This window comes from Lepidochelys olivacea (assembly GCF_965140295.1).
Source record: "Lepidochelys olivacea isolate rLepOli2 genome assembly, chromosome: 2".
Taxonomy (NCBI): domain Eukaryota; kingdom Metazoa; phylum Chordata; order Testudines; family Cheloniidae; genus Lepidochelys; species Lepidochelys olivacea.
In genome coordinates this window covers 240,266,778-240,293,312 of record NC_140412.1, presented here as the reverse complement: position 1 = coordinate 240,293,312, position 26,535 = coordinate 240,266,778, and the positions used below count along the sequence as shown (strand labels likewise).

At 41.4% G+C, this 26,535-nt stretch overlaps 1 protein-coding gene across 6 annotated transcripts in view; it reads right to left on the bottom strand.

The window, feature by feature from the left end:
- The window catches only part of SVIL (supervillin), a 149,739-nt gene that overhangs the window by 10,819 nt on the left and 112,385 nt on the right, over window positions 1–26,535 (bottom strand). For all 6 annotated transcript variants that reach the window (XM_084618439.1, XM_084618438.1, XM_084618440.1 and 3 more), the window contains 18 exons: window positions 25,917–26,067; window positions 17,990–18,079; window positions 17,811–17,897; window positions 16,440–16,617; window positions 15,852–16,024; window positions 14,203–14,358; window positions 13,258–13,394; window positions 12,606–12,753; window positions 12,326–12,471; window positions 11,401–11,576; window positions 10,750–10,894; window positions 10,066–10,342; window positions 7,803–7,954; window positions 6,104–6,209; window positions 5,139–5,346; window positions 4,306–4,439; window positions 3,253–3,408; window positions 1,955–2,098 (listed from right to left, as the gene is read on the bottom strand). In XM_084618439.1, the coding sequence (XP_084474565.1) occupies window positions 1,955–2,098; window positions 3,253–3,408; window positions 4,306–4,439; window positions 5,139–5,346; window positions 6,104–6,209; window positions 7,803–7,954; window positions 10,066–10,342; window positions 10,750–10,894; window positions 11,401–11,576; window positions 12,326–12,471; window positions 12,606–12,753; window positions 13,258–13,394; window positions 14,203–14,358; window positions 15,852–16,024; window positions 16,440–16,617; window positions 17,811–17,897; window positions 17,990–18,079; window positions 25,917–26,067 (2,764 nt within the window). The remainder of the gene's footprint in view (window positions 1–1,954; window positions 2,099–3,252; window positions 3,409–4,305; window positions 4,440–5,138; window positions 5,347–6,103; window positions 6,210–7,802; window positions 7,955–10,065; window positions 10,343–10,749; window positions 10,895–11,400; window positions 11,577–12,325; window positions 12,472–12,605; window positions 12,754–13,257; window positions 13,395–14,202; window positions 14,359–15,851; window positions 16,025–16,439; window positions 16,618–17,810; window positions 17,898–17,989; window positions 18,080–25,916; window positions 26,068–26,535) is intronic.

Here is a 26,535-nt window from a genome sequence, read left to right as displayed (position 1 = left end):
GCACAAATAGCTCTTGCAGAACTATACCACACCTGGAAAGGGAGCAAAGGGAGCTTTCAACTCCAAAGCAACCGCAGCTGAAAAATCATAGCCAGCAGAGCTACTGCACTTAGCGAAGCAATTAATCTGTTTGTGACACATAATCCCAAGCACAGACCACCGAGGAATCATAGAATCATAGGAGCTCTCATCCTACTTTGCATTCAAATACGGGGGAAGAGAGAGGCAGAAAATCGAAACCACTGCAGACAGCATTTGCCACCCTGCTACCATTACAGCCACTGAAATTCAAGAAGTCCTGAGGCATGTTCAAGTCACAACCTGCCCCCCGCTCTTTGATGAAAGCCAGGTGGAAAAAAAGTTTCCATTAACATGAGGCTGTATTGCCTAGCAGCTGGAGCACTGGACTGTGTCTCAGGAGACCTGGGTTCTATTCAAGACTCTTCCATTGGCCTGCTGGTTGACCTGGACACTGCATTTCTGTGCCTCAGCTGTAAAATGGGGATAATGATACTGACCTCCTTGGTAAAGTGCTCTGAGATCTACAGATGGAAAACGCTACGTAAGAGTTAGGTGGTATTGTCACCAACATGTCCTTCAGAATCTCAGAAATGCAATAGCCTTCCCAGTCTTCAAAAAACCAGCATGTGGTGCACAAGGGCCTTCCCAACTACTGCTCCCTCTTTAACCTCTAATTCCTACTCCAACTGGAAACAACTCAAGGTCAACATGTGAAAAAAAAATCTGCCAACATCCTGGATGTACATCAGTGCTCCAGTGGCACAGGAAGAGGACCTCTGCATAGCCATGGATACACGTCATGTTTCAATGCTCAGCTTTTCGGTGACTTTCCACACTCAGCCACAAGGTGTTACTGATCCATTTAGGTGACACAACAGGAGTAGACGGTACAGTATCATAATGACAATCATTCCTCTCCTACCAGACCCAGAGAGCAGTGATCGGTCACTGGCACCTTCTTCCCCAAGGGCCCACATACGTGGAGTTCAACATGTATTCCTCCCCCCCGTTCCAGCTCCTTCACACTCTTCAGCATATGAGCGAGACCCCTGGAGAAGCTGGAAGGTGCCACTGATGCAGCTGCCAACAATACATGAGTTGGACAGGTCATTTACTGCAGCTGAAAGCAATGCCATCGAGGATCCACAGTGCCACAAGAGATCAGCACTTTACTTGTAATTGGGAAGGGGGGCATTAGGGGCTGGTGGTCCCGGCGGGGGGGCGGCCAGGGGACAAGGAACAGGGGGTGTTGGATGGGTCGGGAGTTTGGAGGAGGCGGGGGCCAGGCTGTTTGGGGAGGCATAGCCTTCCCTACCTAGCCCTCCATACAGTTCTGGAACCCGATGCGGCCCTCAGGCCAAAACGTTTACCCACCCCTGCTCTAACTTGTGCAGATCATATCTGGTTGTCTCCTTTGTGAGGCAGGCCACTGTGAGCACATCACCCCATGCTTTGCTCCCTACACGAGCTCCCAGTGTTAGTTCAAAGCCATCAACAAATCATAACCCAGTTACATCAGCAATTGCATCTCCAACCATTCCTTTGGGACGATACACTTTACAAAACCCAGGACAAAGTACATTAGAGCTGGAGCCACAGCATTCAGCATTCAGCATTAAAGGGGGTTCTATAACAGCATGAATTTCCAGAGATCAAACTAATCCACCATCTGCCCAATTTCCTCTTTGAGGAAGTACACTCACATTACAAGCAAGATGATTTAAATATAGTAAAACATTGCTTCCCAAACAGAGGCCTCTAATCCTGATGGTAGTATTGGGGAAAAGAATAGACAAATTCCTTAAAGTTTACTAGGGACCTCACCTTGCCAATTTATTTTACCTGGGGAGCACTTAAATACTCTGGTGATCGTTACTATAGAAGCCTTAAAGTAGTCAGGATCAACAATGGCACAAAGTAGCTTTCTTATTACCTTTGCAGTATTGGAGTACTGTCTCCATGGCACATTTCCTGTCTGTAGCCCATCGGATTCGAGCTGATCCAGTTATTTTGTTTTCTACAGGCCACCAGCCTTGCCAAAGATACACTTCATGGTGATTGTCAACAAGGAAGAGTGCTAAAGAAGAACCAGAGAAGAACCAAAAATACCAGAGATTTAGTCAGCATATGTTTTACTGGGTTTATTCATAAGATAAACTGCATAGCCTTGACTAAAATCAGCCTATTTTGGTTGGACAGATGAGACTCATCTTAGAGTCCACCAGTGTCATTTGTTATCTAACCCCAGAGATTTCTGTAAACCCAGGAAGCAAGGGGCTGATCTCTGGTTCCCCACAGGAAACGGTGTGCTCTCTTTAGTAATAGTTTGTGTACAAATATGTTTAATTTGTTTTAAGCATCTGCAAAGTGGAAATTTCAATCTTTTGTTGCTAAAGGTTGAACCCCTCCTGGTTTTATGCACACTGAAGCACTACTGCTATTAATTAAATCTGAACAGACCCATGCTTTACACCTGGGAGAATTCTGAGTCACTGAGCAATGCAGAATTTGTGCAGAATTAATGTTCTATGCAGAATTTCCTTTTTCTCTTCAGAGCCCAGCTTCCCAGCTTGCAAATACAGGACACTGCTGGGGTGGAGGGGGAGCTGGAGGGTTCTGGGCAGCTGCAGGTGGGCCCTGGGGGGAGAAGGTGTAGGTGTCTGGCCTGGGGGGTGCCCCAAGGCTGGACGCTGGGTGGGAGTGATGTGGATGTCTGGCTTGCGGGGGCCCCACAGCTGGGCTCTTGGTGGGGAGAGGGCATGGGAGTCTGGTCCCGCAACTGGGCTTTGTGAGGGATGCAGAGAAACAGGAACTGGGTTGTCACAGGGGTTTCTTTAACCTTCTGCTCCTGGGGGAGTCTAGTGCTGAAAGGTACTTTGAAATAAATCACCAAAATAACTGAAACTGGTGTGATCATACAATGTTATTTTGATAAAATATGAAGAATTTTAACAAATTGTGCGCAGACATTTTAGGTGCAGAATTCCCCCAGAAGTAATGCTTACTGCGTCCCAGAGCAAAGCAGCATTGCATTATGCCTTTTCCCTCCCTACTTGCTTGTTGCATGAATACTTTTATAGGTCACCATTGTTCAATAACTCCTGTCAGTATGTTTCCCTACTTACATGTTAGAATAACTTTATACTAGGGGTCTCTGTATTTGGGACACTTATTCATGGGTATCATAGCGGGGATCAGTGCAGTATTTACGTCAATAGTCTGCTTCTGTACCTGGCTGCGGGGCAGTGTAGAGATCCTCCTGCAGGAATGGCATGGAATTGACAACAGTGGGATCTCTTGCAGGATATATATATTCAGTGGCTGAGAACTCTCCTGATGAACTGCTGAGGATGAACAAGCGGGGGGTGAAGTTAAACTTTCCAGGATCTAATAAAACAAAAAACAAAAATGTTTAGTACAACAGGACAGTTAATTTGAAAAGCTGTATTTATGCTTGCTACATTACACTTTGGCTTTTAAATAATCAGGAAAGGAGACTGGCAATGGCTGGCATATAAAGCATTTTAGCTTTAGCCACCATTTTGAATCCAACCCTGGCTAGTTGTGACCAGCCATATGGGGTATGTCCACACTACAATTAGAGTCCCACCAGCTGAATGGTACTCATGGCGTTCGGGCTAAGGGGCTACTTAACTGTGGTGTAGACGTTCAGGCTCAGGCTGCAGTTTGAGCTCTGGGACCCTCCCATCTCACAGGGTCCTAGAGCCCGAAAGTCTATGCTGCAATTAAACAGCCCTGTAAGTCCAAGTCAGCTGGCACGAGCTAGCCATGGGTTTTTAATTGCAGTTTAGACATACCCTTGGTGGCTGACTGTTCTGTGGCTTATGTGAAGTTAGCCTCTCTCACAATCTACTACTTAACTGACAGATTTTCATATTGTAAATCTATCCCATAACTACTATCTTTGTTGGCAGTTCCAGAAGAGCGGTCAATGATTAAACATAAAACCATCATCCGATCCCTCCAGAGGAGAACTGAAATATATCTGGTGGGTGAAGAGTTAGCTGCTGCTCTGTTCTATGCGTGTGCAGGAGGAGGACACTTCACTCGCCGGCCCCTTGCATCCCCAGACACCAATAGATTCATTTGTGTGTGGCAGGAAGCAGATTTAATTCTCCAATGAGTGTCCTGACTTCACCAGGGCCCTGACTATTCCTAAAGTTTCACTTCAACAATGGAAATATGTTCAACTAAAACACAATGTATTTTCTAGTCCTACAGTGCAGTAACATGTAGTTGAACATCACTGGACTGCAATACTACCTTGCAACATGCAATCATAGGCTTTTCGATCTCTCCTTCCTAATGCATCCCAGAATCCCAATGGCTCTGACCCTTCATCACATTCATGTATTGTCACCTTGCTGCTGCTGTGCAATCCAGCTTCCAATGGACATCTGCAACACAAAGAAGGTAGGTGAACCCAATACCCTTACTTCCAACAACATACAGCTTCAGGCACTTGTCAGCAGCCCAAGCCAGTCCAAAGACTGACTCCATGGACACTGGCACTTCCTTTTTGCCAGCCTGATCCATATGAAAATCAATACAGGAAATAACAATGTAAGATATGGCATTTCAGTAATGGTATTTCTTTGTACGACTGATCGTGTATGCAGAGCGTGAGAGAATGCTCATGTGAGCTCTTTACCAATTCTTCAGTTTCTCCTTTCCATCCCCCATCAGTGCTTCTTGCAAACTTCCTTCCCTAGCCTTCTCATACCCTCTCTCTCATAAGGCTTCTTTTTATCCTATCACCTCTGTTAGGTCATAGTTTAATCTTCACTTTTAGATGCTTTTCCGTCTCCCAGAGATTGAAAATATATTGCTTTAAAGGGAATTGCAATTCAATACCGCAAAGAACAGTAAGTGTATCTCACCCTATTGGGATTGTGTGAAAATCAGAATATGCACATAATGAACTAGGTGCCCTGTCCATTCCTCCTCTCCCAACACACATCCTTGCTGCAATCTCTCAACCCACTCCAGATCAGTGCTATTGGAGGGTTGCTGGGTTTTTTTTTCCGGCAGACAGCTACATTTAATAATCCAGCTACAAAATACAAATGTCTCCAAGGTATAAGTCAGCTACTTACTGTTCTTTTATTTTATTGGCTGCTGTTCTTCCTACATCCTTTGTGTGAGACTGTGCTTTGCAGCCATGCCACAGATAGATAAGGGCTTTATTTATATTGAGAACAATCATAGATGTCCTGGACCTTAGGCTGCTGCAGTGACATGCTACTTCAAGTAAATTTCCTTCAATGGAAACTTCTCCTCGCACACAGTACAGCCTCCAGTCACCTGGAATGGGCGCAAATAGGACGAAAGCTTTATTACAGTCTGGCAAAGTTACTTCTAATTCAAGATCTTTTAGGATAAATGGCAAGCACTGCATTGTATTATACAACTTTAAGTTGTCACAAAGTGATGAAAGGAAATTCACAGTTAATTTTATCACTACTTATTAACCCTCCCCCTTTTGTATTTAGGGTGAACAAGGGACCCATATAATAATGGTACCTTATCTTTTAATGTCATCTCCACTTGGTGAATTGCAATACCTGGGCACACCAAGTCAAGTTCAGGTTTATCCCAATATAATTGCAGCCTTTCCAAGCTACCATTGGATTGAAAAGAATGTGCCTAGTATTCACAGAATACACAGTAGGAATTTCAGTGTGTGGTAAAAAGGTCACCGAAGTTTTGTTTGAGTAATAGAAGTCCAAAATGACAACATGCAAAACCGCAAGTCCATAATCAAATAATCATTTTTTGCTCTGTAAAACAGAGGAGCATCTTAAAGCAGAGGCAACAATTTAAATGTATGTACAGCAAAATGAATTTGCTCCTGGGTTGACAAAACACATTTTAAGTTTAAGTGATGAGTGAACTAAAATGAAAGCACAGGTATAAGCCCTGTGACAAAGATCATCTACAGAAAAAGCTCCACTATTCCCTTTGGTATAGAATGAGTGCTAGTTTAGCCTTCATGTAAAATCCATTTTTCCAGAAAGGGAGGATCTTGGAGCAGAAAACTTGTATCTAATAAGTGATTTACTTTGTGTATTTTCTTCTTCCTCTTCCCTTCTTCCAGCATGCACAACCATCCCTCCCTGGAAGCACTGCAGAAAGCATGGTGGTTCTTTTCCTTGAAGTACTTGTACCTAGAAATGGAGAGCACCACAATACCAAAACCACAGCAAATGAATGTAGAGATTGAGGAAAACTGCCTCTTGGCAGAGTCTTAAAAATAATATAGTCCTGGCCACCCACAAGGGTGGTTTTTCTAATATGTTAAAACACTGACTATTGGTTGAGCTGCCAAATACATCAACATTCAGTGGGACTCGTACACGTTGTTCTGGTTAGGAACTGCATAACTAAGAGGAACCTGTACCCATGTTGCAGTGTTCAGCAATCTTAAATTTCAGAGGATAATTAGCACGGACTATATTGCAATTTAAATTGGTTTATTTTCAAGCAGCGTTGGAGTCCATTAACGGCAGGAGCCATCTTCTCAAAGAACTGAGACATTGAGACAATTGGTATATGGCAGCCCTATTAAGATTGTAAAAATCATATTCAAATATGCTTTAATATTGCTTAAAATGCTGGCTTCTATGAAGCCTTAAAAAGTTTTGTTATTATTGAACTGACATTGCTGCTTATTAAATGGATAGGACCGACTGGTTTATAATCACTTGCACAGAATTTGATATGGGAGGTGTCAAATGTGATCATGTCCTTTGCTCCCTTCACCCCATGCCTGCTCCCCAAGCTATGTCATTACAATACTTTCCAAATACAATTCAATTTTATGTCTTGGCCTGGCAGAATCATAGAATCATAGAATATCAGGGTTGGAAGGGACCCCAGAAGGTCATCTAGTCCAACCCCCTGCTCAAAGCAGGACCAATTCCCAGTTAAATCATCCCAGCCAGGGCTTTGTCAAGCCTGACCTTAAAAACCTCTAAGGAAGGAGATTCTACCACCTCCCTAGGTAACGCATTCCAGTGTTTCACCACCCTCTTAGTGAAAAAGTTTTTCCTAATATCCAATCTAAACCTCCCCCACTGCAACTTGAGACCATTACTCCTCGTTCTGTCATCTGCTACCATTGAGAACAGTCTAGAGCCATCCTCTTTGGAACCCCCTTTCAGGTAGTTGAAAGCAGCTATCAAATCCCCCCTCATTCTTCTCTTCTGCAGGCTAAACAATCCCAGCTCCCTCAGCCTCTCCTCATAAGTCATGTGTTCCAGTCCCCTAATCATTTTTGTTGCCCTTCGCTGGACTCTCTCCAATTTATCCCCAGAAAATGCTTCTTATGGGGCTCAGCAGAATGGCTGGAGCTCTTCTGATACTTGCAGTGTGAGAGAATATGAATTCCTTAACTGGATTCTGGACCTGAAGGCAGGGGAGGTATCTACAGTTCATGCCTTTGCCTACAGCTAGGGGGAGGAGAGAAGAAACAGACTTCCCAGAAGGCAGCTCTTGGAATTACATAATCCACAAAGCAGCCAATTTTTTTTACAATGCTGGAACGTTGTTCTGCAAGTCCAAAGGGGACTTTGGGGGGGCTGTGTATATGCAGGGGCAACAGGTACAACTTCTGCATTAGAGGGGAGCCAAAAACAGATGATCCCCAAATCCCACCACCACATTTACTCACCAGATTTGGGTATTTGGACAGTACTAGTATTTTTTAACTACAGGTTTCCCATAGCGGTTTCTACATAGTGGGTATGTTGGCAGCTCACCTGTGATCCTCTCTCTTCATCAAGCTCCACAGTCATTAGTGCTGACGTCCCCTTCTCGCTCACTGTGGAGTGCCTCCCTTGCCAAAAGAAGTACACACACTTCTCTTTTCCAACAGCCCTTACTTGCTGCTCTCCCTTTTGTCTGCTTCCAACTGCAAAACAAATGGCTCGCATTGAAGGAAAACAGCTATTGCTAGTGTTGTGGAGTGCACAGCCAGCCAGCTCAGTGATGTGAAATCCAGTGCAGCACAGACTACACGCATAATCTGAGAAACATTAAGTCAAGCTGTGCAAGATGCATGTGCCAATTCTTCACAGGGACATCATCTGGTCGATGTAAAGCCACACGCACAGACTCCACTGACTGGCCAAAGGCCTCCAAACCAGAAGGAGGATCATACAAAATAATTAACTTCACTCGAGAGAATCAAACATGATATGGTGTAGCCAGTTATGTTACCAAACAACAAAAAAAGCACACAATGTCTCATTTTCCATATTACACTGTTCTTTGGCAGCAAGAGATTAGCTGGCTGCTGAATGATATTGGAAACAGCAGCAGTTGAGACAGCTACGGGCAGAACATGAAAATTCTTATTGGTATAATTATATTAAAAAAGGAAACTGCAAGGGGATTCCAAGTTATGACAATCAGAGAACACTAAATTAATAACTTACTTTCATGAAAAGAGTCTCGTGATTACTTGTAAAAGTTTCATTTTCCAATTAACTAAATGCTCCATGTTAGTCTGAGCAGAGGACTAGGAGCCAAGAATATTTTTAAAAAAGACCTTTATTCATTATCTGAATATTACAATTAGTAATCAACAGTGTGTGTGAAAAAAGACAAGTTCTACATTAAAACCCTTAATGGAAAGCTTTACTTTAGTTACTGAACACTCTGAATAACCTGTGACACAATTAGGACAAGATTTTCAAAAACAGGAGTTTAAAGTTAATCTCCTAAATCTATTTTGACACCTACAAGATATTCAGAAGTGCTGAACAACCACTCTGAAAATCCAGGCCCTCTAAAGTCATCTCAAATTGGACACCCAAAATCACTAGTCACTTGAAAATCTTGGCCTCAGTCCCCTCCTAAACCCTTCAAAACAATGAAAGGCGCTGTCTCATTTGACAAAACCAGCCCAACCAAGCAGATTCGTACTTTCAGAGTCAAACTATTTGCAAAGTGTAAGAAAAAAAAAACAACCCTAAAAATTCTTCAAGGAGCGAGAAGTTGGTTTTCTTTTGTTTTGTTTACATATGGAATCAGCTTATCGTTTCATATTTAAGTCAGATCGTTTTCTATTCAATAGCTTCTGCAACAAAGCACATGTGTCTGGGTTTACTTCATCAGCAGCTACTCTTGGATTCACACCCTTTTGTGCTCTAATTGGATTCTCCAGTATCTTGACTCCACAATCACGCATTAATCTGCATCTTTTAAGAGTGAAACCATATTTGTGTTGTGGCCGATTAGGGCACTTGCACTTGGAACACACTTTTCATTTGTGGGGCTGTTTGTACTTTACTTACTAATGAGGAGATCTCCTGTTCTGGAGTTCATCCCCCATTTTGAAAGCATGGACTGAGGCATAGCCCTACCAGTTCCCTACCTGAGCAAAGATCACCCCAAATTGGTTGTTTGCCAAAGATCTACCTACTTAAGAATTTTCAAATCAAGGTTGAAATGCATTGAGGAGTGTTTGGAGAGCCAACATGAAGAGAGATTCCTTCCCTCTTGGCACTTTGGCTTCACTATCTAGCACAGACTTTTTCTTCCCCCTGGGTTCCTCTCTCCACTACCTGGCAAAGGCTTCACCAGGAACTAAACCTACATCTCTTACAAGTCAGTTCAGAGCACTGCCACTAGTCCAGCTCCCTACCTGATTCAGTTCTAGGTTAAAGTAGATTACAGTTACTCTTGATGTCACCACTCAAGCCATTATGCAAACCAGAACTATGCGACTACAATTTGGATGCAAGTAAGCGAATACACATGGAAAACTGCTATGTGATAACACAGATTACATTTGGTGTGAGGAAGAGGAAAAACAGCAATGATTTTACCAGGAATTCTACTTTATATCTTGCTTGCAAAGTTCGTTTAACGGCCACATGCTGTAAGTGAATTCCTGCCTTGTTTGCCTAATGGGGTGCATCACATGCGAGGAAATTTAGCTCAGGATTTTGCTAGAACATTAGTTATTTTAGCCACAGACATCAGTTTTAGCATGAAGAAATTCAGTTGTTCACTAACCTGCAGTGCTCACCATGTACTTCCATTTAACCACATACGTGTCTCCCTCATGGAACTGTCCAATGCTTTGTTTAGGAAGCCTACTGTAATCAAATTCCAGGATGTGCCACACATCCACAGAGGCAGTGATAATTTCAAACTGCCTCCCATCTTCTCCTTCAATAAATCCATAGCCACGGCCAATATTTATTCCATCCAAGACTGTGCCAACTGTAGTTTGGGGCACTGGTACCATTAGCATGACATCATATGGTTTCAAGTCAGACCTGGAGTCTTCCTGTGACAAGACATGTAACAAGTTTTTCTTTTTTTTGGTCTATGTTTAGATTTTTTTCTTCTTACCCAATGATTTAATTATAAACACACAAGTAGCAAATGTATGAGATACTTTGTGACACACTGGTACAGTTTTCCCTTTGTACTAAAGCCAGTTTTGAAGCATTGATCAACCCCCCAAACACTAGTTGATTAATAGCATGTATGTGGGTTTACCATCAATGATATTGTTCTGGCCAACATTCCAAAGACAGAATGATCAAGAATGCAATTTAGACCACTGAGGAAAAAACTTACGTCTCTACTGATTAATATTAGTCATTTATATGTTTTGAATTCAAATTTGTCTTCCCATTACAGACACACAAATCAAATATTGAAAATACTCAGTAAGTTTATTTGCTCTACCTTCTGATGAAGAGATTCACTAGAGTTCTTCTCATTGTGTTTCTTCAATTCTGTCCAATCAAGAAATTTTTCTTTGAACAATATGGTCTCATTATGTTCTGTGAGTCTGCCAAAGATAGCCCAGTCAGGACGCCCTTGTCCTTTTCTATATTAGAAAAAACAAAAAAACTTGATTAAATTACATACTGTACCATATATGCAAGAAATCAAATGTTTTAAACATCCCTGAGAAAACTCATTTGCAATACAGCTTTCCAAGTCTTTACTCTAGTTTGCTAATTATAAAGTTTGAAGCTATTCAGATATCAAACATTTGCCACCGACTTGATGCCGGATTTTAAAAGTGATCAGCAAAGGAAAGCAAACAGCTGTGTACCATCTTCTTTATGATGTACAAAGGCAGCCTGAAAGATTTCGCCTTCCTGAATGTTTATTTGCCAATACACAGCTCCACAGCTGGCACAACTTTACATGTTATATTATGCCGGTTCGTGGCAATTAAAAGCCATTGTTTTCACAAAGAAAAATGGCAGCTGGCATTTACACACTGACCCAGTCTAATGGCATTCAGTTGCATTAACTCCCAATAATGTATGTCCCCAGTGTATCAATAAGAGAGCAAAAGTACTATAACAGCTGTAAGTTTGGTACCTTGGTATAAGGGGATTGCACTCTCCAGGGTCTAGAGGATTTATGTCACAATTGGCGTAGTCAAATGTTCCATTCCACAAATGTTTGGCCAGCTGGAATGCTACTTTTCTCTGTGCTAATGTGACTTCTTTCCCATGCCACACATATACTTCGCTGCCGAAATCAAAAACCAGAACCTAGAAATAATTACAGTAGTAATTTAACTGCAGGGAAAATATACTCAGTTATAGCAAAAACTCTTTGGTATAACAATGGCCAGGTTGTGATATAATTAATGTAGTGAAACAAATACTTACAAATGTCCTATGTGATGAAAGGAGTTCAAAATGAAATAGCAGCCCCTGCATAGCATTTGGGTTTGACTTATGGGCCTGATTACTTGCATATTTGGTAAGCCAATACTGGGAATTCTACAGGGGAATTTGCTTATGAGGGAGTGAGGTCATGTGAGAACTGAAAGCTCTTACTGATCACAAAGCAATATTGACCTGTTCTAAAAACCTACTTTCAATACCTCTTGGTTGGATGAGGTTGTTGAAGTGAGACTTTACTGAGGGTGGAAAAGAGTTTTGGGAAGGGGAGAGGGAAAAAAGTTAGGACTGTCTGGTTTGTACTTGGATGGACTGGAAGCAAAGGAACCCACCATGGACAAAAAGGGTTGGAAGTCTTTAAAAGTTGTCAGTGTTGAGACAATGCATTCTAATTTTTCTTTACTTTCTTGGTACCAAGGGCTCTGCAGATGGTCAGTCTCTGGCAGTGAAGAGTTTAAAGTATCAGAAGTACAAAGGACCTGATTTTCAATAAGTTTGCAGATGGGTATTTGCAATTGTGTGCCTACAAACTTACCAAAGATCAGACCATCGGTATCTTCCAGAGGAAGTGGTAAGTGTTCCAAATTCAAACTCCTAAATGTAACTTACTGTACCTCTTTGGATTGTAGCAGAGTACATCTTGGCATTTTTCCCCAGTAGTCATCATCAGGAATAAGTTTATCATCTACTAAACGATAGATGCAATTTGTTTCTATTATTGCAGCTTCATACATTTCATCTTCCTCGGGGTTTCCAGCAGCTTGAAGAGAAAAAAAAAATCACAAATACAAAAATGTTTAATATCAAATTTCTCTACATTGGAACAGCTAATTCAGCTATTTTACTGTGATAAAACATAAGGGGCTGAAACAGTGAAAATATAAAAACTCTTACACTGGTAACTTGTCTGGCCACCGAGGAGTTTCCAGAAGTCTTTGGCTGCATGAGTATGGGTATTTATCCCTTCTTCTATGGTCTGTACATAAGAAGCTCTACAGCCGAGTTCCCTCTTTGTCTGAATTAAAGTTGCAAGTTCTGAAGCCTAAGAGATTAACATAATTATCTGAATAGGATCATTAAGTCATTTGTGCACGCTCAGTCAAGGGAAAGTGCAGGAGTGAGAAAGGGGACAGCACGGTTGGTAGCAGTGGTAATGGTCATTACTTCTCTTTTTATTAAACACCCAGAAGCGAGAGAAAAATGACAAATACACCAGTGCTTTTATTTGTAATCACAATGAGAACTGATCCTAATGAATGCAGAAACAGAAAGGACATCCTGCAATTCAAACTATTTTTCTGTTTGAATACAAATCCCTTTCCTGAGGATTTCCTATTTTCTATTGTGGTTTTGCAACTGGCATGTCCCACGTCAGCTTCCAATAAATGCAGAGGTTAGGGGAATAAGACATATCTGCCTCCAGCTGATCATCAATGATATGCTACTGTGCACATATTCCAGCACTGGACTATTTAGGTAATTGGCATCAAGAGTGATTATGTGAAAGGAGGAAATGGCTTGTGAGATCTCATTTTAGTGGACTAACCTTAGCTTTTTCTATGACGTTTGCAAACTCTCCTACCCACAGGAAACAGTAATGTGGAGTTAACAACAGGAAGCAGTCACCACTGTTCAGTGATGAAGCCCTTGGTTCAACTAATCTTGTCTGAACATGTCTTCTTCCTAAAATAGAAAACCAGGATAATTATATTCCTAAAAATACTGCCATCAATCTTTGAAGACCTAGTTATTTTGAATGAAAGATAAACTTGATCCCATTGCACTAATAATCCATTTCCAAAAGTCTTTCATTAGAAGAATGAATAAAGAACAGCACAGGATTCATGCTTGGGGAAAACAATTTGTTTCCTTATATTAACTGATATTTCTATATTGCCACTTGTTCCTGCCTTGACAATTTTATACGCCACTGGAGAAAAAAAGAATAATAATAAATGGCATAAAAAGCAGCCAAAATCCATAGCCTTTTCCATTTGTGAAACTGCTTTATTGCCTTACTAGACTATTATATAATCAATAACAAGTTTTAAAGATTCTGACTTGCCAAACAAGTAGTATTTGGCAGAGATTAAACACAGTAACAATGTGTTGCAAGAATAACTGAAATGGCATTATGGTATTCTTACTGCAAGTGGAAAGTGGATAGTAATGGGTACTAGAATGGAGGCAAATATTAGGGAGATAAAGCAAAAAAATTAAATAAAACTCCACAGGATAGAAAAACTGAAATTCTGAAGTTTATCCTCTCCTCTTTCCTTACCAAAGTCATGCCAGTCACCACCATGTTCATTTACGTGGCATGTTATATCCATGACTCTTAACATTCACTTGTTCCTGAATCTTTTAGATTGTAAACTTTTCAGGGCAAGGGTTTTTTTTTTGTCAATATAGTGGGGCTCCAATTTCTACAGGAGCCTTTGGATATTACCATAATGAATACGTATTGGTAATATAAAAACTTCTTGCATACCTTTAATTTGCAACAGCATCAGTTTCTTGTATGGTACAGCACTGTTGTTGGAGTTTTGTTCAGTTAGATTGACACTTCGTAGACTGACGCTGCTGAAGTTTTCTTTGCTTGCTAAGCCAGCAAGTGCTACTTCTGAGAAATTTGAGTTTGTAGACACTTACACACACAAAACAAAACAAAAAAACCAAACAGGAGACACAAAAAGCAAAAAACAAAAACAAAAAAAACACATTATGTTTCGTTTCTATATTTTATGAGTTTTTTTCTTGCATGGCTCATTTTCAGCTTTTTTTGTTGTTGCCACTGAAAAAGACAACAAAAAACAGGTTGAATTTAAGTTAACAGTTAGTCCAAAGACTCTGCTTGTCTTAATCGTTAGGCAAGTTTCTAGATATCATCCCACAGTGAACTGTCAATGATCAGTTTACCAAACATATTTTATTTTCAGAAATTCCAACTTAAGAAATATCTTACTCAATATTTTGGGAAGTGCAGTGTACATTTGTGATGTAAATATAAATGATTAATGGTGCCGAGAGAGAAGCCAAGACTAATAAGTTGCAATTCCCCGCAAATTTATCTCAGCATTGTGATACAACAGACATTTACACACACCAAATTCTCAGAGTCAGCTTATTGTAAAGTTTTAAAAGAAACTCAATTCTTCACAATTAATGACTCTCTCTCAACCAAAGCAAATGATGATTTCAGAAGTTTTTAATTCATATTAATGCTTCTCTTTACATTACACCACAATACTAGAGAGACAAGGTGGGTGAGCGAAGATCTTTCATTGGACCAACTTCTGTTGGTGAAAGAGACAAGTGTCTGAGCTGCACAGAGCTCTTCTTCAGGTCTGGGAAAGTTACTCAGAGTGTCACAGCTAAATACAAGGTGGAACAGATTGTTTAGTATAACACTGAAAAGTACAATACTACACAGAATTTGTTTTCATCAATACAGGCAACATAAAGGTTAGTTCTCTTCACTGCAGTGGCAAAAGGGAAACTCTTAATCAATGCACTGTTATGACGGTTTGCCAAATAAACTTTGAAGAAACATTACACTACTGTGACTTGTTAATACTGTGGTTATCATGAGAACACGTCACTAATCCACTTCACTGCAAGTTACTGCCAGAATACAATTACACTGTAGGGAAGCTAATGGTTTGGAGTTACAAGGTCAATTTTGAATTCGTGAGAGATAATTATGGCCATGAGATTGAGGGCAATTTACAAGAACAAAAGTTGGTCTATTTCTAAACTAGACTTGCTCTCTTTTCCCAACAGAAGAATAGTTTGTCATCATACTAAACACCCATTTTATCTGCTCCTTAGCTGCTAGTGGCATGTTCATCCCCTCTCCCGCAACTTGACCCAATCTCTCAAAAACTCAGTGTTGCTCTCTCTTCACTGGTTGAATAGACTGGAAAAGTTGGTGTCAGAGTACTGAAGAAGGTAACCTTCCCTCAAGGATCCAAATGCATCAGTTCTTTCTTGTTCCACTGGGGTTCAATATTTTACCGATGTTCAGCCTTCTAACTGAAAACCGAATGATGAATTCTCAGAGAGAGTTATGCCTATGTTTTTTTTAGCGCTTCACTACTAGAAAGATACTGGCACATAAGAGCCATCAAATTGACTTACTTTTTTCTACTTTCATTCGCTTTGATTCCATGAAGGCAATATTTAATCTTTGTTCAGTGTATTCATGAAGAATGTCCTCTCTTGCTGCCAGCAATTTCAGGGGGTTCCTTGAAGCCTGAGCTCTGCGCGTAGGTCTCACGGCACGTTTGTGCTCTGTTACAGAAGAAATTAACCTAAGCAGCAAATGAAAGTTTTATAATCTTCAGATGACATAATTGGTCTCAGTCAAAATCCACTAATGATTACAGACTTGCTCTGTACTGGGATGATATTTAAAGCTAAAAAGTCAGCTCATTGGTGCATGTGTAGGGGTATTCCAGAAACCCAGAGAAGAATGGGATGTGACCACTGTTAATAGACCTCTACAAAACAATTTCTACAACTGAACATTTTGTCGAGCTCTGCATATCTGTGATTAAAGTTATGCAACTTTGGGCAAAGATTTGGTTAAGTTGGAAGGTTTCTCCTGTTGGGGTAAAGGTGGGAGGGGAGGGGAGTGGCAAAAAGGGGAGACCAACGGCCACTTGTAAGACATCATGGAAAAATTTGTATTTATTCATTCAGAATAGTGAAAGAGAAGGAGCTCACTTTGGTGCATAAGGATCAAAGATGGCATCAAAGTCCTCATCAATCTCCAAAGGCACTGTGTAAGTGGGGCAATCCATGTGACGGTAAAATTTGGAAAAGGTTTCATCATCATCCAGCTTCATCACCTCTTTCACCGATTTTCCTGTGACTGTTAGCACGGTTTCTTGCATCCCACCAACTGCAAATACAGAAAAAAGAAAGATTCTCTTAAATACCATGCTGGGTTTCTCACCTTAAAGTTGTGTGTGGCAGTCTTTTGTTTTTCTGTGCATTTTTTTTTTTTAAACAGAGAGAAAATTTAAAAGCTAGCCTAAAATTATTAGATAGCTTGACACAATGGTGATACATGCAGGGCCTGTGGTGCTCAGTAGCATGAATTTCCTACACTAAAGAATGAAGGCCAAATTCTGCCATCCTCACCTCAAGTAATGTATCAGGGTTACTTGTAGGGAAAGACACTACTCAGCATTAATAAGAGTGGCACAATCCAGATCTTATTTTAGTGCCTCACCACATTGAATTGCTCATTTTAACCTCCTCCACTGAACAGTAAACACTCTTATTTATTTCTGACATGCTTGACACAATGCCAAATACGAAAATAAGGTCTTGGTCCCAAAACAAAGATGGGAAAACTTGAAATGTCTAGATGTGGGGACAACTTGGTGTCTTTTTGGTTATAAACTAAGTTATAAAGTGAATTATAAAAAGGCACTAGAAAAAGATTTTTAAATATTACTTCAATGAAGCGGGTGGGGAAGATGACCAATGCACGGGTTTGATATTAGTATGATTAAAACAATGAACCAGCATTTGAAGCCAGATTATCATAAGTAGTGATAGATTCTTGACCAAGGTCCGAAGTGATGATACGACTTTATAATGTTATCGGAATAATTTGCTAGAAGCTGTTCTTAATTTGTGCCAGGGTTTGCCAGGGCTGAGCCTTGGCACCTCTAAGCTTGGCAATTCATAGCCTCGGCACCTCTGGGCTTGTTGTATCAGTTATGAATGTAAAAAAATTGCTTGAGTCCTGGCATGTCTTTCATTACAAATTAAGCACTAACTAGAAGCAAGAACGTAATGGGAAAAGATGTGGGGTATGTGTGTGGGGATGAGACAGTACAAAACAAGAATTACAGTTTTTAAAAAGGCTTTTTGTTGTCTACAAAACAAATAGCAGGTGGTGACTAACAAAATTTTGCAAAGACTGAATCACGAAAAGAAGTGTACAACCTTCACTATGGTCTTGGTGAAATGAACAATACAAGTACACAACGTTCTGCTACCAGGTACTGTAACTAAAATACATTAACTGATTTGAAAAATCAGGTATAGAGTCTATTACATTCTCAAATTACTCTTACATACCTTTGTTATTCAGCCTTCCCAAGAATGTTTCCAGCTTGTCTAGCTTCATGTCTGATTCTAATTGCATATCAGGCCTGGCTTCTATTTCTAAGCAGTATGAAAATATTAAAAATAGTTACAGTGTGATTAAACATCTATAAAAGCCTTATCATAATTTTCAGCTATTTCTGATTACCTACCTTCCAGAGGCTTTGAAACTGGAGTGGTAGACTTCAGCCTGTTACAGAAAGGGGAGGTCACTGGAGTTATGGCAGTAGGTGATGCCAAGCCTGCAGAATAAGCAGAGTCTTTCAGATTGCCACATCCATTACAAACTATGAGGCTTTATTCTTACAAACTAATGCCTGTTAAAGTAACCTAGTGTGGGAAATGGGTTTTCTATTAAAACAACCCTTTGTGCTTATTTTAAAATTTATATGGTTTGGATTGTATGTACCATTGTGCATATCACTCAGACACTTGTAATGTTTTTGTGAAAAAAACAAATGATTTGCAGGGAATCTACTGAGCTCGTGCTCAGAACATAATCTATGGAAAGAATCTTCACAAATCTATTAAGCAAGGTAGCAAAAAGAAAGGCTTGAATTGTCAAGAGAATTCCCTCCCGCATTCCCACCAGCAGCCAAAGTCCATGGGGCCCCCTGGCTTGCATATGCAGGTGTGAAGACAGGAGTTACAGGGGACGCAGAGCAGTAGACTCAGATTCAGGGGCTGCATCCTGTATATTTCAAACCCCAGTCCCAATTCAATATGCACTATTCTCTCTTCCCTAATAACTAGCACAAGTTTGACCAGAACAAATTAAACTCAGTACATAAATTTAGAACATTTTTTTTTAAATGAACATATGGAGATTCAGTAAGAAGTGACACTATTCAGGATTAAGGTACGCTGCATTGGTTGGGATAGTACATTGCAACACTGAATTGTATCCCTCATTCCTTAGCTTTAACAGTGAAGAAGAAAAATCTTAAATACCTTTTAAAAATGTAATGACTATTTTTCTATGTAGTAACTGTCTGTTAATTACCGAGGAGCTCAAGTTTAAGTCTTGTTTTGGAAACTTTACTGTTTTCCTCAGAAAACATAAATTGAAGCTGCATCAGTTTAACAACTCTTTTCATTATTTTTTATGAAAGGCACATCACCCTGGAGCAGGCCCTAGCATGCAGTAATTACCAAACATTGAAGTGAAAATAGAACACAATTGGGCAGCTTATTAACGAAGACACATTTTGCTACTAATTAAGAGGCCTGAGCTCGGGGCAGATTTTAAAGTAGCTGGTAAAGCCTCTGGCCATTGGAGTATAGGGGAGAGAGTGCCTGGACTGATCACACAACTCCCCCTGCTGCATGAACAAATCAGTGCAGAGAGCAGAGAGGGTGAAAAACGTTCATTTGCCAATTTGGAGACACAAGAATCTTCAACCACAAAGTGATTAAGACTGAAGGAAAATACTAGTCATTTGATTTTGTATGTTTTGTTGCATCTTTACCTTGCCATTTAATTTAAATCTGATCTTTGATAATTCCTTCATCTAGGCAATACACAAATGGTGCCTATATGTAAATAAAATCCAGCCCAGACTACTTCTAACCAGTACTGATGTCAGTGGCTCTCCAGCTTCCTCCACAACACTGACATCCACAGCAACTGACCAGTTCCCTCCCCCAACACAATTGTTTTGTTTTCTTCTCTCTCTCTTTTCTAAAGAGTAACTGCTAGCCTCAAGCATTTAGGGATGTTTGGCTTAGGTTCTCAGCCTTCAGTGTGTGTCCCACTGAGGACGTGCTGAAGGCCCACAGAGATATGGTAAGTCACATGGCACCGGCTCCCTGATTACCAGCAGATAGAAATACATTAAATACTTTCCTAATGTTACTTCTTCATTAAACACCTAATGCAATTCCCACAAAGACGTTACATGATCACATATAGTAGGGTGTGTGGAGAAGATCACAAATAGGACAAGGAAATGGCCAACGAGAAGGGTCGGGTGAAATTTTTCAGATGAATAGTTTATTCAGCAAAAAATGCTGTTTTGGTTGAGCTGAAACAATACATAAATTTGACACGAATTTGCTGAAACAGAGGAGCATCAGAACACCGGGGGAGGTGGTAGTACCTCCTTTATAACGGCTGGAAAGTGGCGGCTGTTGGCCGGGTGCCCAGCTCTAGGGGCAGTGCAGCTGCCAGCAGCAGCAGTGCAGACATAGGGGTGGCAATACGATACCATGCCACCCTTGCTTCTGTGCTGCTGCTGGTGGCTGCCAGTCGCTCAGCTGTGAGGACAGCTCAGAGGTAGGAGTGGGAATGCTGTGACCCCCTTACAGTGGGCTTATAACCCCCTTTTGAGTTGGATTCCACAGTTTGAGAAATACTGTGAACTTTTACCCTATAGTATAAAAGTACACAAAAGACCAGATTTCACAGAGGAGACCAGATTTCATGGTTTGTGATGCGATTTTCACAGCTGTGGATTTGGTAGACACCTATCTACATCATGTCTCCAGGACCTGACTTTTCCTTTCTGCCCCTGCTCACTAAAATCTTGTTCAGCCCCTAATTCTCTCCCCTCTTGAGGCTTGCAACCTTCTCTCTGGCTTTGATGTTTGCAACTTTCGTCCTTAAATACATATAGAATGCTGCCACCAAAGTAATTTTCCTGGTTTCATAGAATCATAGAATATCAGGGTTGGAAGGGACCCCTGAAGGTCATCTAGTCCAACCCCCTGCTCGAAGCAGGACCAATTCCCAGTTAAATCATCCCAGCCAGGGCTTTGTCAAGCCTGACCTTAAAAACCTCTAAGGAAGGAGATTCTACCACCTCCCTAGGTAACGCATTCCAGTGTTTCACCACCCTCTTAGTGAAAAAGTTTTTCCTAATATCCAATCTAAACCTCCCCCACTGCAACTTGAGACCATTACTCCTCGTTCTGTCATCTGCTACCATTGAGAACAGTCTAGAGCCATCCTCTTTGGAACCCCCTTTCAGGTAGTTGAAAGCAGCTATCAAATCCCCCCTCATTCTTCTCTTCTGCAGGCTAAACAATCCCAGCTCCCTCAGCCTCTCCTCATAAGTCATGTGTTCTAGACCCCTAATCATTTTTGTCAAGTGTACTATGGGTATAACTAAGGCTACAAGTTGGTCATGGATTATACGTGACCTCCACGACTTCAGCCCTACTAGAAGTTCTGGGTATGGTGCAGGAACTACTTGGTGAAATTTTACAGCCTGTGTGATACAAAAGGTCAGACTAGATGATCATAATAATGGTACCTTCTGGCTTATGAAATTAGCACTTTTTAAATTGAAGGACAGAACTTTGAGTTTGACCCTACAAATTGTTGTCATTATCATAATTGAAAAAGAAATAAGAAAATATCAGAAATCTTATTCAGACCTTCTAGCAGCTCTTCAGTGTGACAGTTTGTCTTTGCCACTGTGTGTTGAAAACAATCTGTCATGTCATTAAAGTACTAATTCTATGAATCAAGGCATTATCATTTTCAATCTTAGACCCTAGTGGAAAGAAGGAATATCATTTTATTTCCTGGTTCAAATGACTAAAGATTTCAGGAAGTTTGAAATGATCCCATGTAATTCAGTTACTTTTAAAATTAACATATTCTAAACGAAACTTGAGTTGTCTATTCAAGGAATCTACTGTTTGTTTTTTTAATTTTTAAATATACCATCATGCAGTATTTTACTTTTGGATCTAAAGTTCCTAGTGCAGAACTGGACAATTAAGTCCAAAGCTAGAGAAGTTTGGAGGTTGCACCCCTGCTTTCCCAACATCAACAGGTGGAACCTTCCAACCTTGCATTGTGAGTGTACTCCATGGTTTTGCTGTCAGTTACATTTTTGGCATAGAGATGAAGAGCTTCCTCTGGTTGCTCCAGTGAGCAAAGAAACAACCACCACCTACCCCAGTGGTTAGAGCACTCACGGGGGATGTATGAGACCTTGGTTCAATTCCCCCCTCTGTCTGATGTTGAGCAGGGATCTGAACTTGTGTCTCCCACCTCCCAGATGAGAGCCCTAACTACTAACCTAAGGGTCATTCATGCTCTCTGGCTCAGTGACTATTCAGGTATTTTATACCAGACAGAACTGCTTCAACAAGAGAGACTGAGAATGACACCAACACAGGCTGGCTGGCCGTTAATGGTCCAGCCTGTGACAGATCAAGTTGACTGGAGAACAGGTAGCTCAACTTATTTATTGGACCCAGCAGGGTATTCTCATAAAGAGCTAGGTGAGTCCAGTTAGACAGGGGGATAACCAGAGGAGAGGAGGAGGAAGTGCCTATTTTCTGGCAAACAGACTGAAAGGAGGCTGGGAAGCAGAAAGGGAAAAAGAGCACACAGGCTACCTGCAGGGTGAGCTGGAACCCCGAAGAGTGAAAGCCTGCCTGAACCTCTGAAAAAAAAGGGAAGAACGTGCTAGCCTCTAGGGGCATGGAACTACGTGTAGGGACAAATTACCATCCCGATGTGTAGAAAGAATAGTAAATATGGCAGGTGACCAGCTTGGCTTGACAGTGAAATCCTTGCTGATCTTGAACACAAAAAAAGAAGCTTACAAGAAGTGGAAGATTGGACAAATGACCAGGGAAGAGTATAAAAATATTGCTTGGGGATGCAGGAGTGAAATCAGGAAGGCCAAATCACACCTGGAGTTGCAGCTAGCAAGAGATGTTAAAAGTAACAAGAAGGGTTTCTTCAGGGATGTTAGCAACAAGAAGAAAGTCAAGGAAAGTGTGGGCCCCTTACTGAATGAGGGAGGCAACCTAGTTACAGAGGATGTGGAAAAAGCTAATGTACTCAATGCTTTTTTTGCCTCTGTCTTCATGAACAAGATCAGCTCCCAGACTGCTGCACTGGGCAGCACAGCATGGGGAGGAGGTGACCAGCCTCTGTGGAGAAAGAAGTGGTTTGGGACTATTTAGAAAAGCTGGACGAGCACAAGTCCAAGGGGATGGATGCGCTGCATCCGAGAGTGCTAAAGGAGTTGGCGGATGTGATTGCAGAGCCATTGGCCATTATCTTTGAAAACTCATGCTGACCCAAGGAAGTCCCGGACGACTGGAAAAAGGCTAATGTAGTGCCCCTCTTTAAAAAAGGGAAGGAGGAGGATCCTGGGAACTACAGGCCAGTCAGCCTCACCTCAGTCCCTGGAAAAATCATGGAGCAGGTCCTCAAGGAATCAATCCTGAAGCACTTAGAGGAGAGGAAAATGATCAGGAACAGTCAGCATGGATTCACCAAGGGCAAGTCATGCCTGACTAATCTAATTGCCTTCTATGATGAGAGAACTGGCTCTGTGGATGAGGGGAAAGCAGTGGAGGTGTTGATCCTTGACTTTAGCAAAGCTTTTGACACGGTCTCCCACAGTATTCTTGCCAGCAAGTTAAAGAAGTATGAGCTGGATGAATGGACTATAAGGTGGATAGAAAGTTGGCTAGATTGTCGGGCTCAACGGGTAGTGATCAATGGCTCCATGTCTAGTTGGCAGCCGGTATCAAGTGGAGTGCCCCAAGGGTCGGTCCTCAGGCCGGTTTTGTTCAATATCTTCATTAATGATCTGGAGGATGGCATGGATTGCACCCTCAGCAAGTCTGCAGATGACACTAAACTGGGAGGAGAGGTAGATACGCTGGAGGGTAGGGATAGGATACAGAGGGACCTAGACAAATTGGAGGATTGGGCCAAAAGAAATCTGATGAGATTCAACAGGGACAAGTGCAGAGTCCTGCTCTTAGGACGGAAGAATCCAATACACCGCTACAGACTAGGGACCAAATGGCTAGGCAGCAGTTCTGCAGAAAAGGACCTAGTGGTTACAGTGTACGAGAAGCTGGTTATGAGTCAACAGTGTGCCCTTGTTGCCAAGAAGGCCAATGGCGTTTTGGGATGTATAAGTAGGGGCATTGCCAGCAGATCGAGGGATGTGATCGTTCCCCTCTATTCGACACTGGTGAGGCCTCATCTGGAGTACTGTGTCCAGTTTTGGGCCCCACACTACAAGAAGGATGTGGAAAAATTGGAAAACGTCCAGCGAAGGGCAACAAAAATGATTAGGGGACTGGAACACATGACTAATGAGGAGAGGCTGAGGGAACTGGGATTGTTTAGTCTGCGGAAGAGAAGAATGGGGGGGGGGATTTGATAGCTGCTTTCAACTACCTGAAAGGGGGTTCCAAAGAGGATGGCTCTAGACTGTTCTCAATGGTAGCAGATGACAGAACGAGGAGTAATGGTCTCAAGTTGCAGTGTGGGAGGTTTAGGATGGATATTAGGAAAAACTTTTTCACTAGGAGGGTGGTGAAACACTGGAATGCGTTACCTAGGGAGGTGGTGGAATGTTCTTCCTTAGATATTTTTAAGGTCAGGACTGACAAAGCCCTGGCTGGGATGATTTAGTTGGGGATTGGTCCTGCTTTGAGCAGGGGGTTGGACTAGATGACCTCCTGAGGTCCCTTCCAATCCTGAGATTCTATGATTACAGTGGTCAAGGCATGCCTGCAGGAAGAGGTGGTCTACTGAGCCCAGGTGGATTGAATATTCCATCATTTTGAGTATTTCTGCTGGACTTCAATAAAGCACTCTGGATATGTCTACATAGGGATAAAAAACCCGCAGGCGGCCCAGGTAAGCTGATTCAGGCTCACAGGGCTCAGGCTGCAGGACTAAAAATTGTGATGTATATGCACAGGCCTGGGCTGGACCCCTGTGGGGCCCTGGCCTATGAAGTAGTTTGGCCAGAGGGCTAGGAGACCTCTACAGCCTGAGTAGGCTGAAGGACAGTAGGGGAAAACCGAAGTACAAGTGCCACAGTTAGCTAGGAGGGGATGTACTGAAGTAGCAACTTTTCCACAGACCCATGCTAGATGAGCGCAAAGCACAGTGGTTAGGGCACTCCCCCACTGCATGGGAGTGCCAAGCCCAAGCCCAAACCCCTCCCTTGCTTTTACATTACAAAAGTTCCCAAAAACAGAAAACAAAATGTTTCCTTTCAGGTCAAACACATTTTTCCATTTCACCCAAACTGAGTGTTTGTTGATTTTTCAGAACTGCCAATGAAAAACAAACTAAAAAGTCAGTTATTCACCCAGCTCTGTCCCTGAGATCAGTTCTGTTTTCTGTTAAGATGTGGCCTGCTCTGTAATATGGGTGACACACAGGAATGCTAACAAGAGTGATATTTCTGGCCCTGGTCACACAACATGGTCAGGATGGCAGAAAATTAGCATGGCAGGGACCAGCATCTATTGTCACCACTGGCTACTGCTACATCCACAAATTTTGAGACCCTTTTAGATGAAGTAACTCCCACCATCCCAATGCTAGACATCCATTCCCACAACACAGGCGACCTTTCTAGGTCCACTGACTTAAGATGGTGAGCCTTTCTTGATATTTTGACCTTGAAATGGACACACTATACAGACCCCTATACCATTTAGGATAAAAAACAAGGGTTTTGTGGTTGGCTGAGTCTATGATTCTCAGAGACCTCAATATTTGTTCTGTGCAGAAAATCTGCTGTAAAGCCTTCAGCTGATTATTGTATCTCAAGGATACCAGCATAACAGTAAAGTTACTGGTGAATTCTGTTTCCTAGCCTAAACGCAACTCTCTCTCTCAAAAAAAAAAAAAATTAAATCAGTAAATGTACATTTGCTAAATATTTTGAGAGCGTCTTGCAAAAAGAAGTCAGTTACAGGTCAATAGCGAACTCTCTCGGTTCTTACTGAGACAGAGTGCTTCCATTGTCAAATGAGAGTTCTGTAATAAAGGAAAATCCAGTTGCGCCCCCTGGGTAGGACTGGAGACAAAAACTGAACATTAGTATGAGTGTACAAACAATTTACTATTGAGCTTCATAATAACTGGATGCAACTGCAAACAATGCAGAACAAAATGACCAACAGAAGCACCCACTGGAAGTTACAACAAACAGCACAATGACACTTGGCTGAAGATAAACAGTCCTCTCTTGCTAAACACGAATACTGTTTCTGTTTAATATTAGCCCTTTATTTTGATCAGATAGAGAAGCAATTGCTTATTTTTCTGCAGATGATTTCTTTACAGACCTTTTTTTACCATTCGGCCAGCTACAGTGAATTGGCTAGAGTCATTGGCTGCTCCTTTACCCTTTGTCTTCCAGGCTTCCTCCCGAACAGTAATCAGGTGTTTTCTTTCTTCAATAGTCATTTGACTCTCATGGCTGTCTGCCATTTTCTGCTTTTTTGAGAAATGAAGAAATAGATTTTAACTGCTGTAAACTCTGCAATATGTACCAATGAATGCAACCACTATCCTTTAAATTGAGAGAAAAGAGATACATGTTACAAATGGACACCCATAGATGCTACAGCCCAGGGACCCTGTTCCTTAAAAAGCTTTATTGTTTTGCTACCCTATTACAGTAGTAAGATGAAATTTCAGTCAATGGCATATTTTGGTTCAGGAAATTGACAACATTCACTGCAAGACAATTAGCCTAGTTTTAATAAAAATAAACAAATTGATTAATAACGTTAAAACTTTAGGTGGTTTAAATTTTCTAAATTATTGTACTGCTGAAATATTTCCTGGTAATCTGTTTGACTGATTTCTGTGAGAAGCTTCCAAATGTGAATTCCTAAGTAGCACAGTGGATTATAAATAGAATTTTTAACCTCCGAGTTTAACGATTTTTAATTCAGTCTC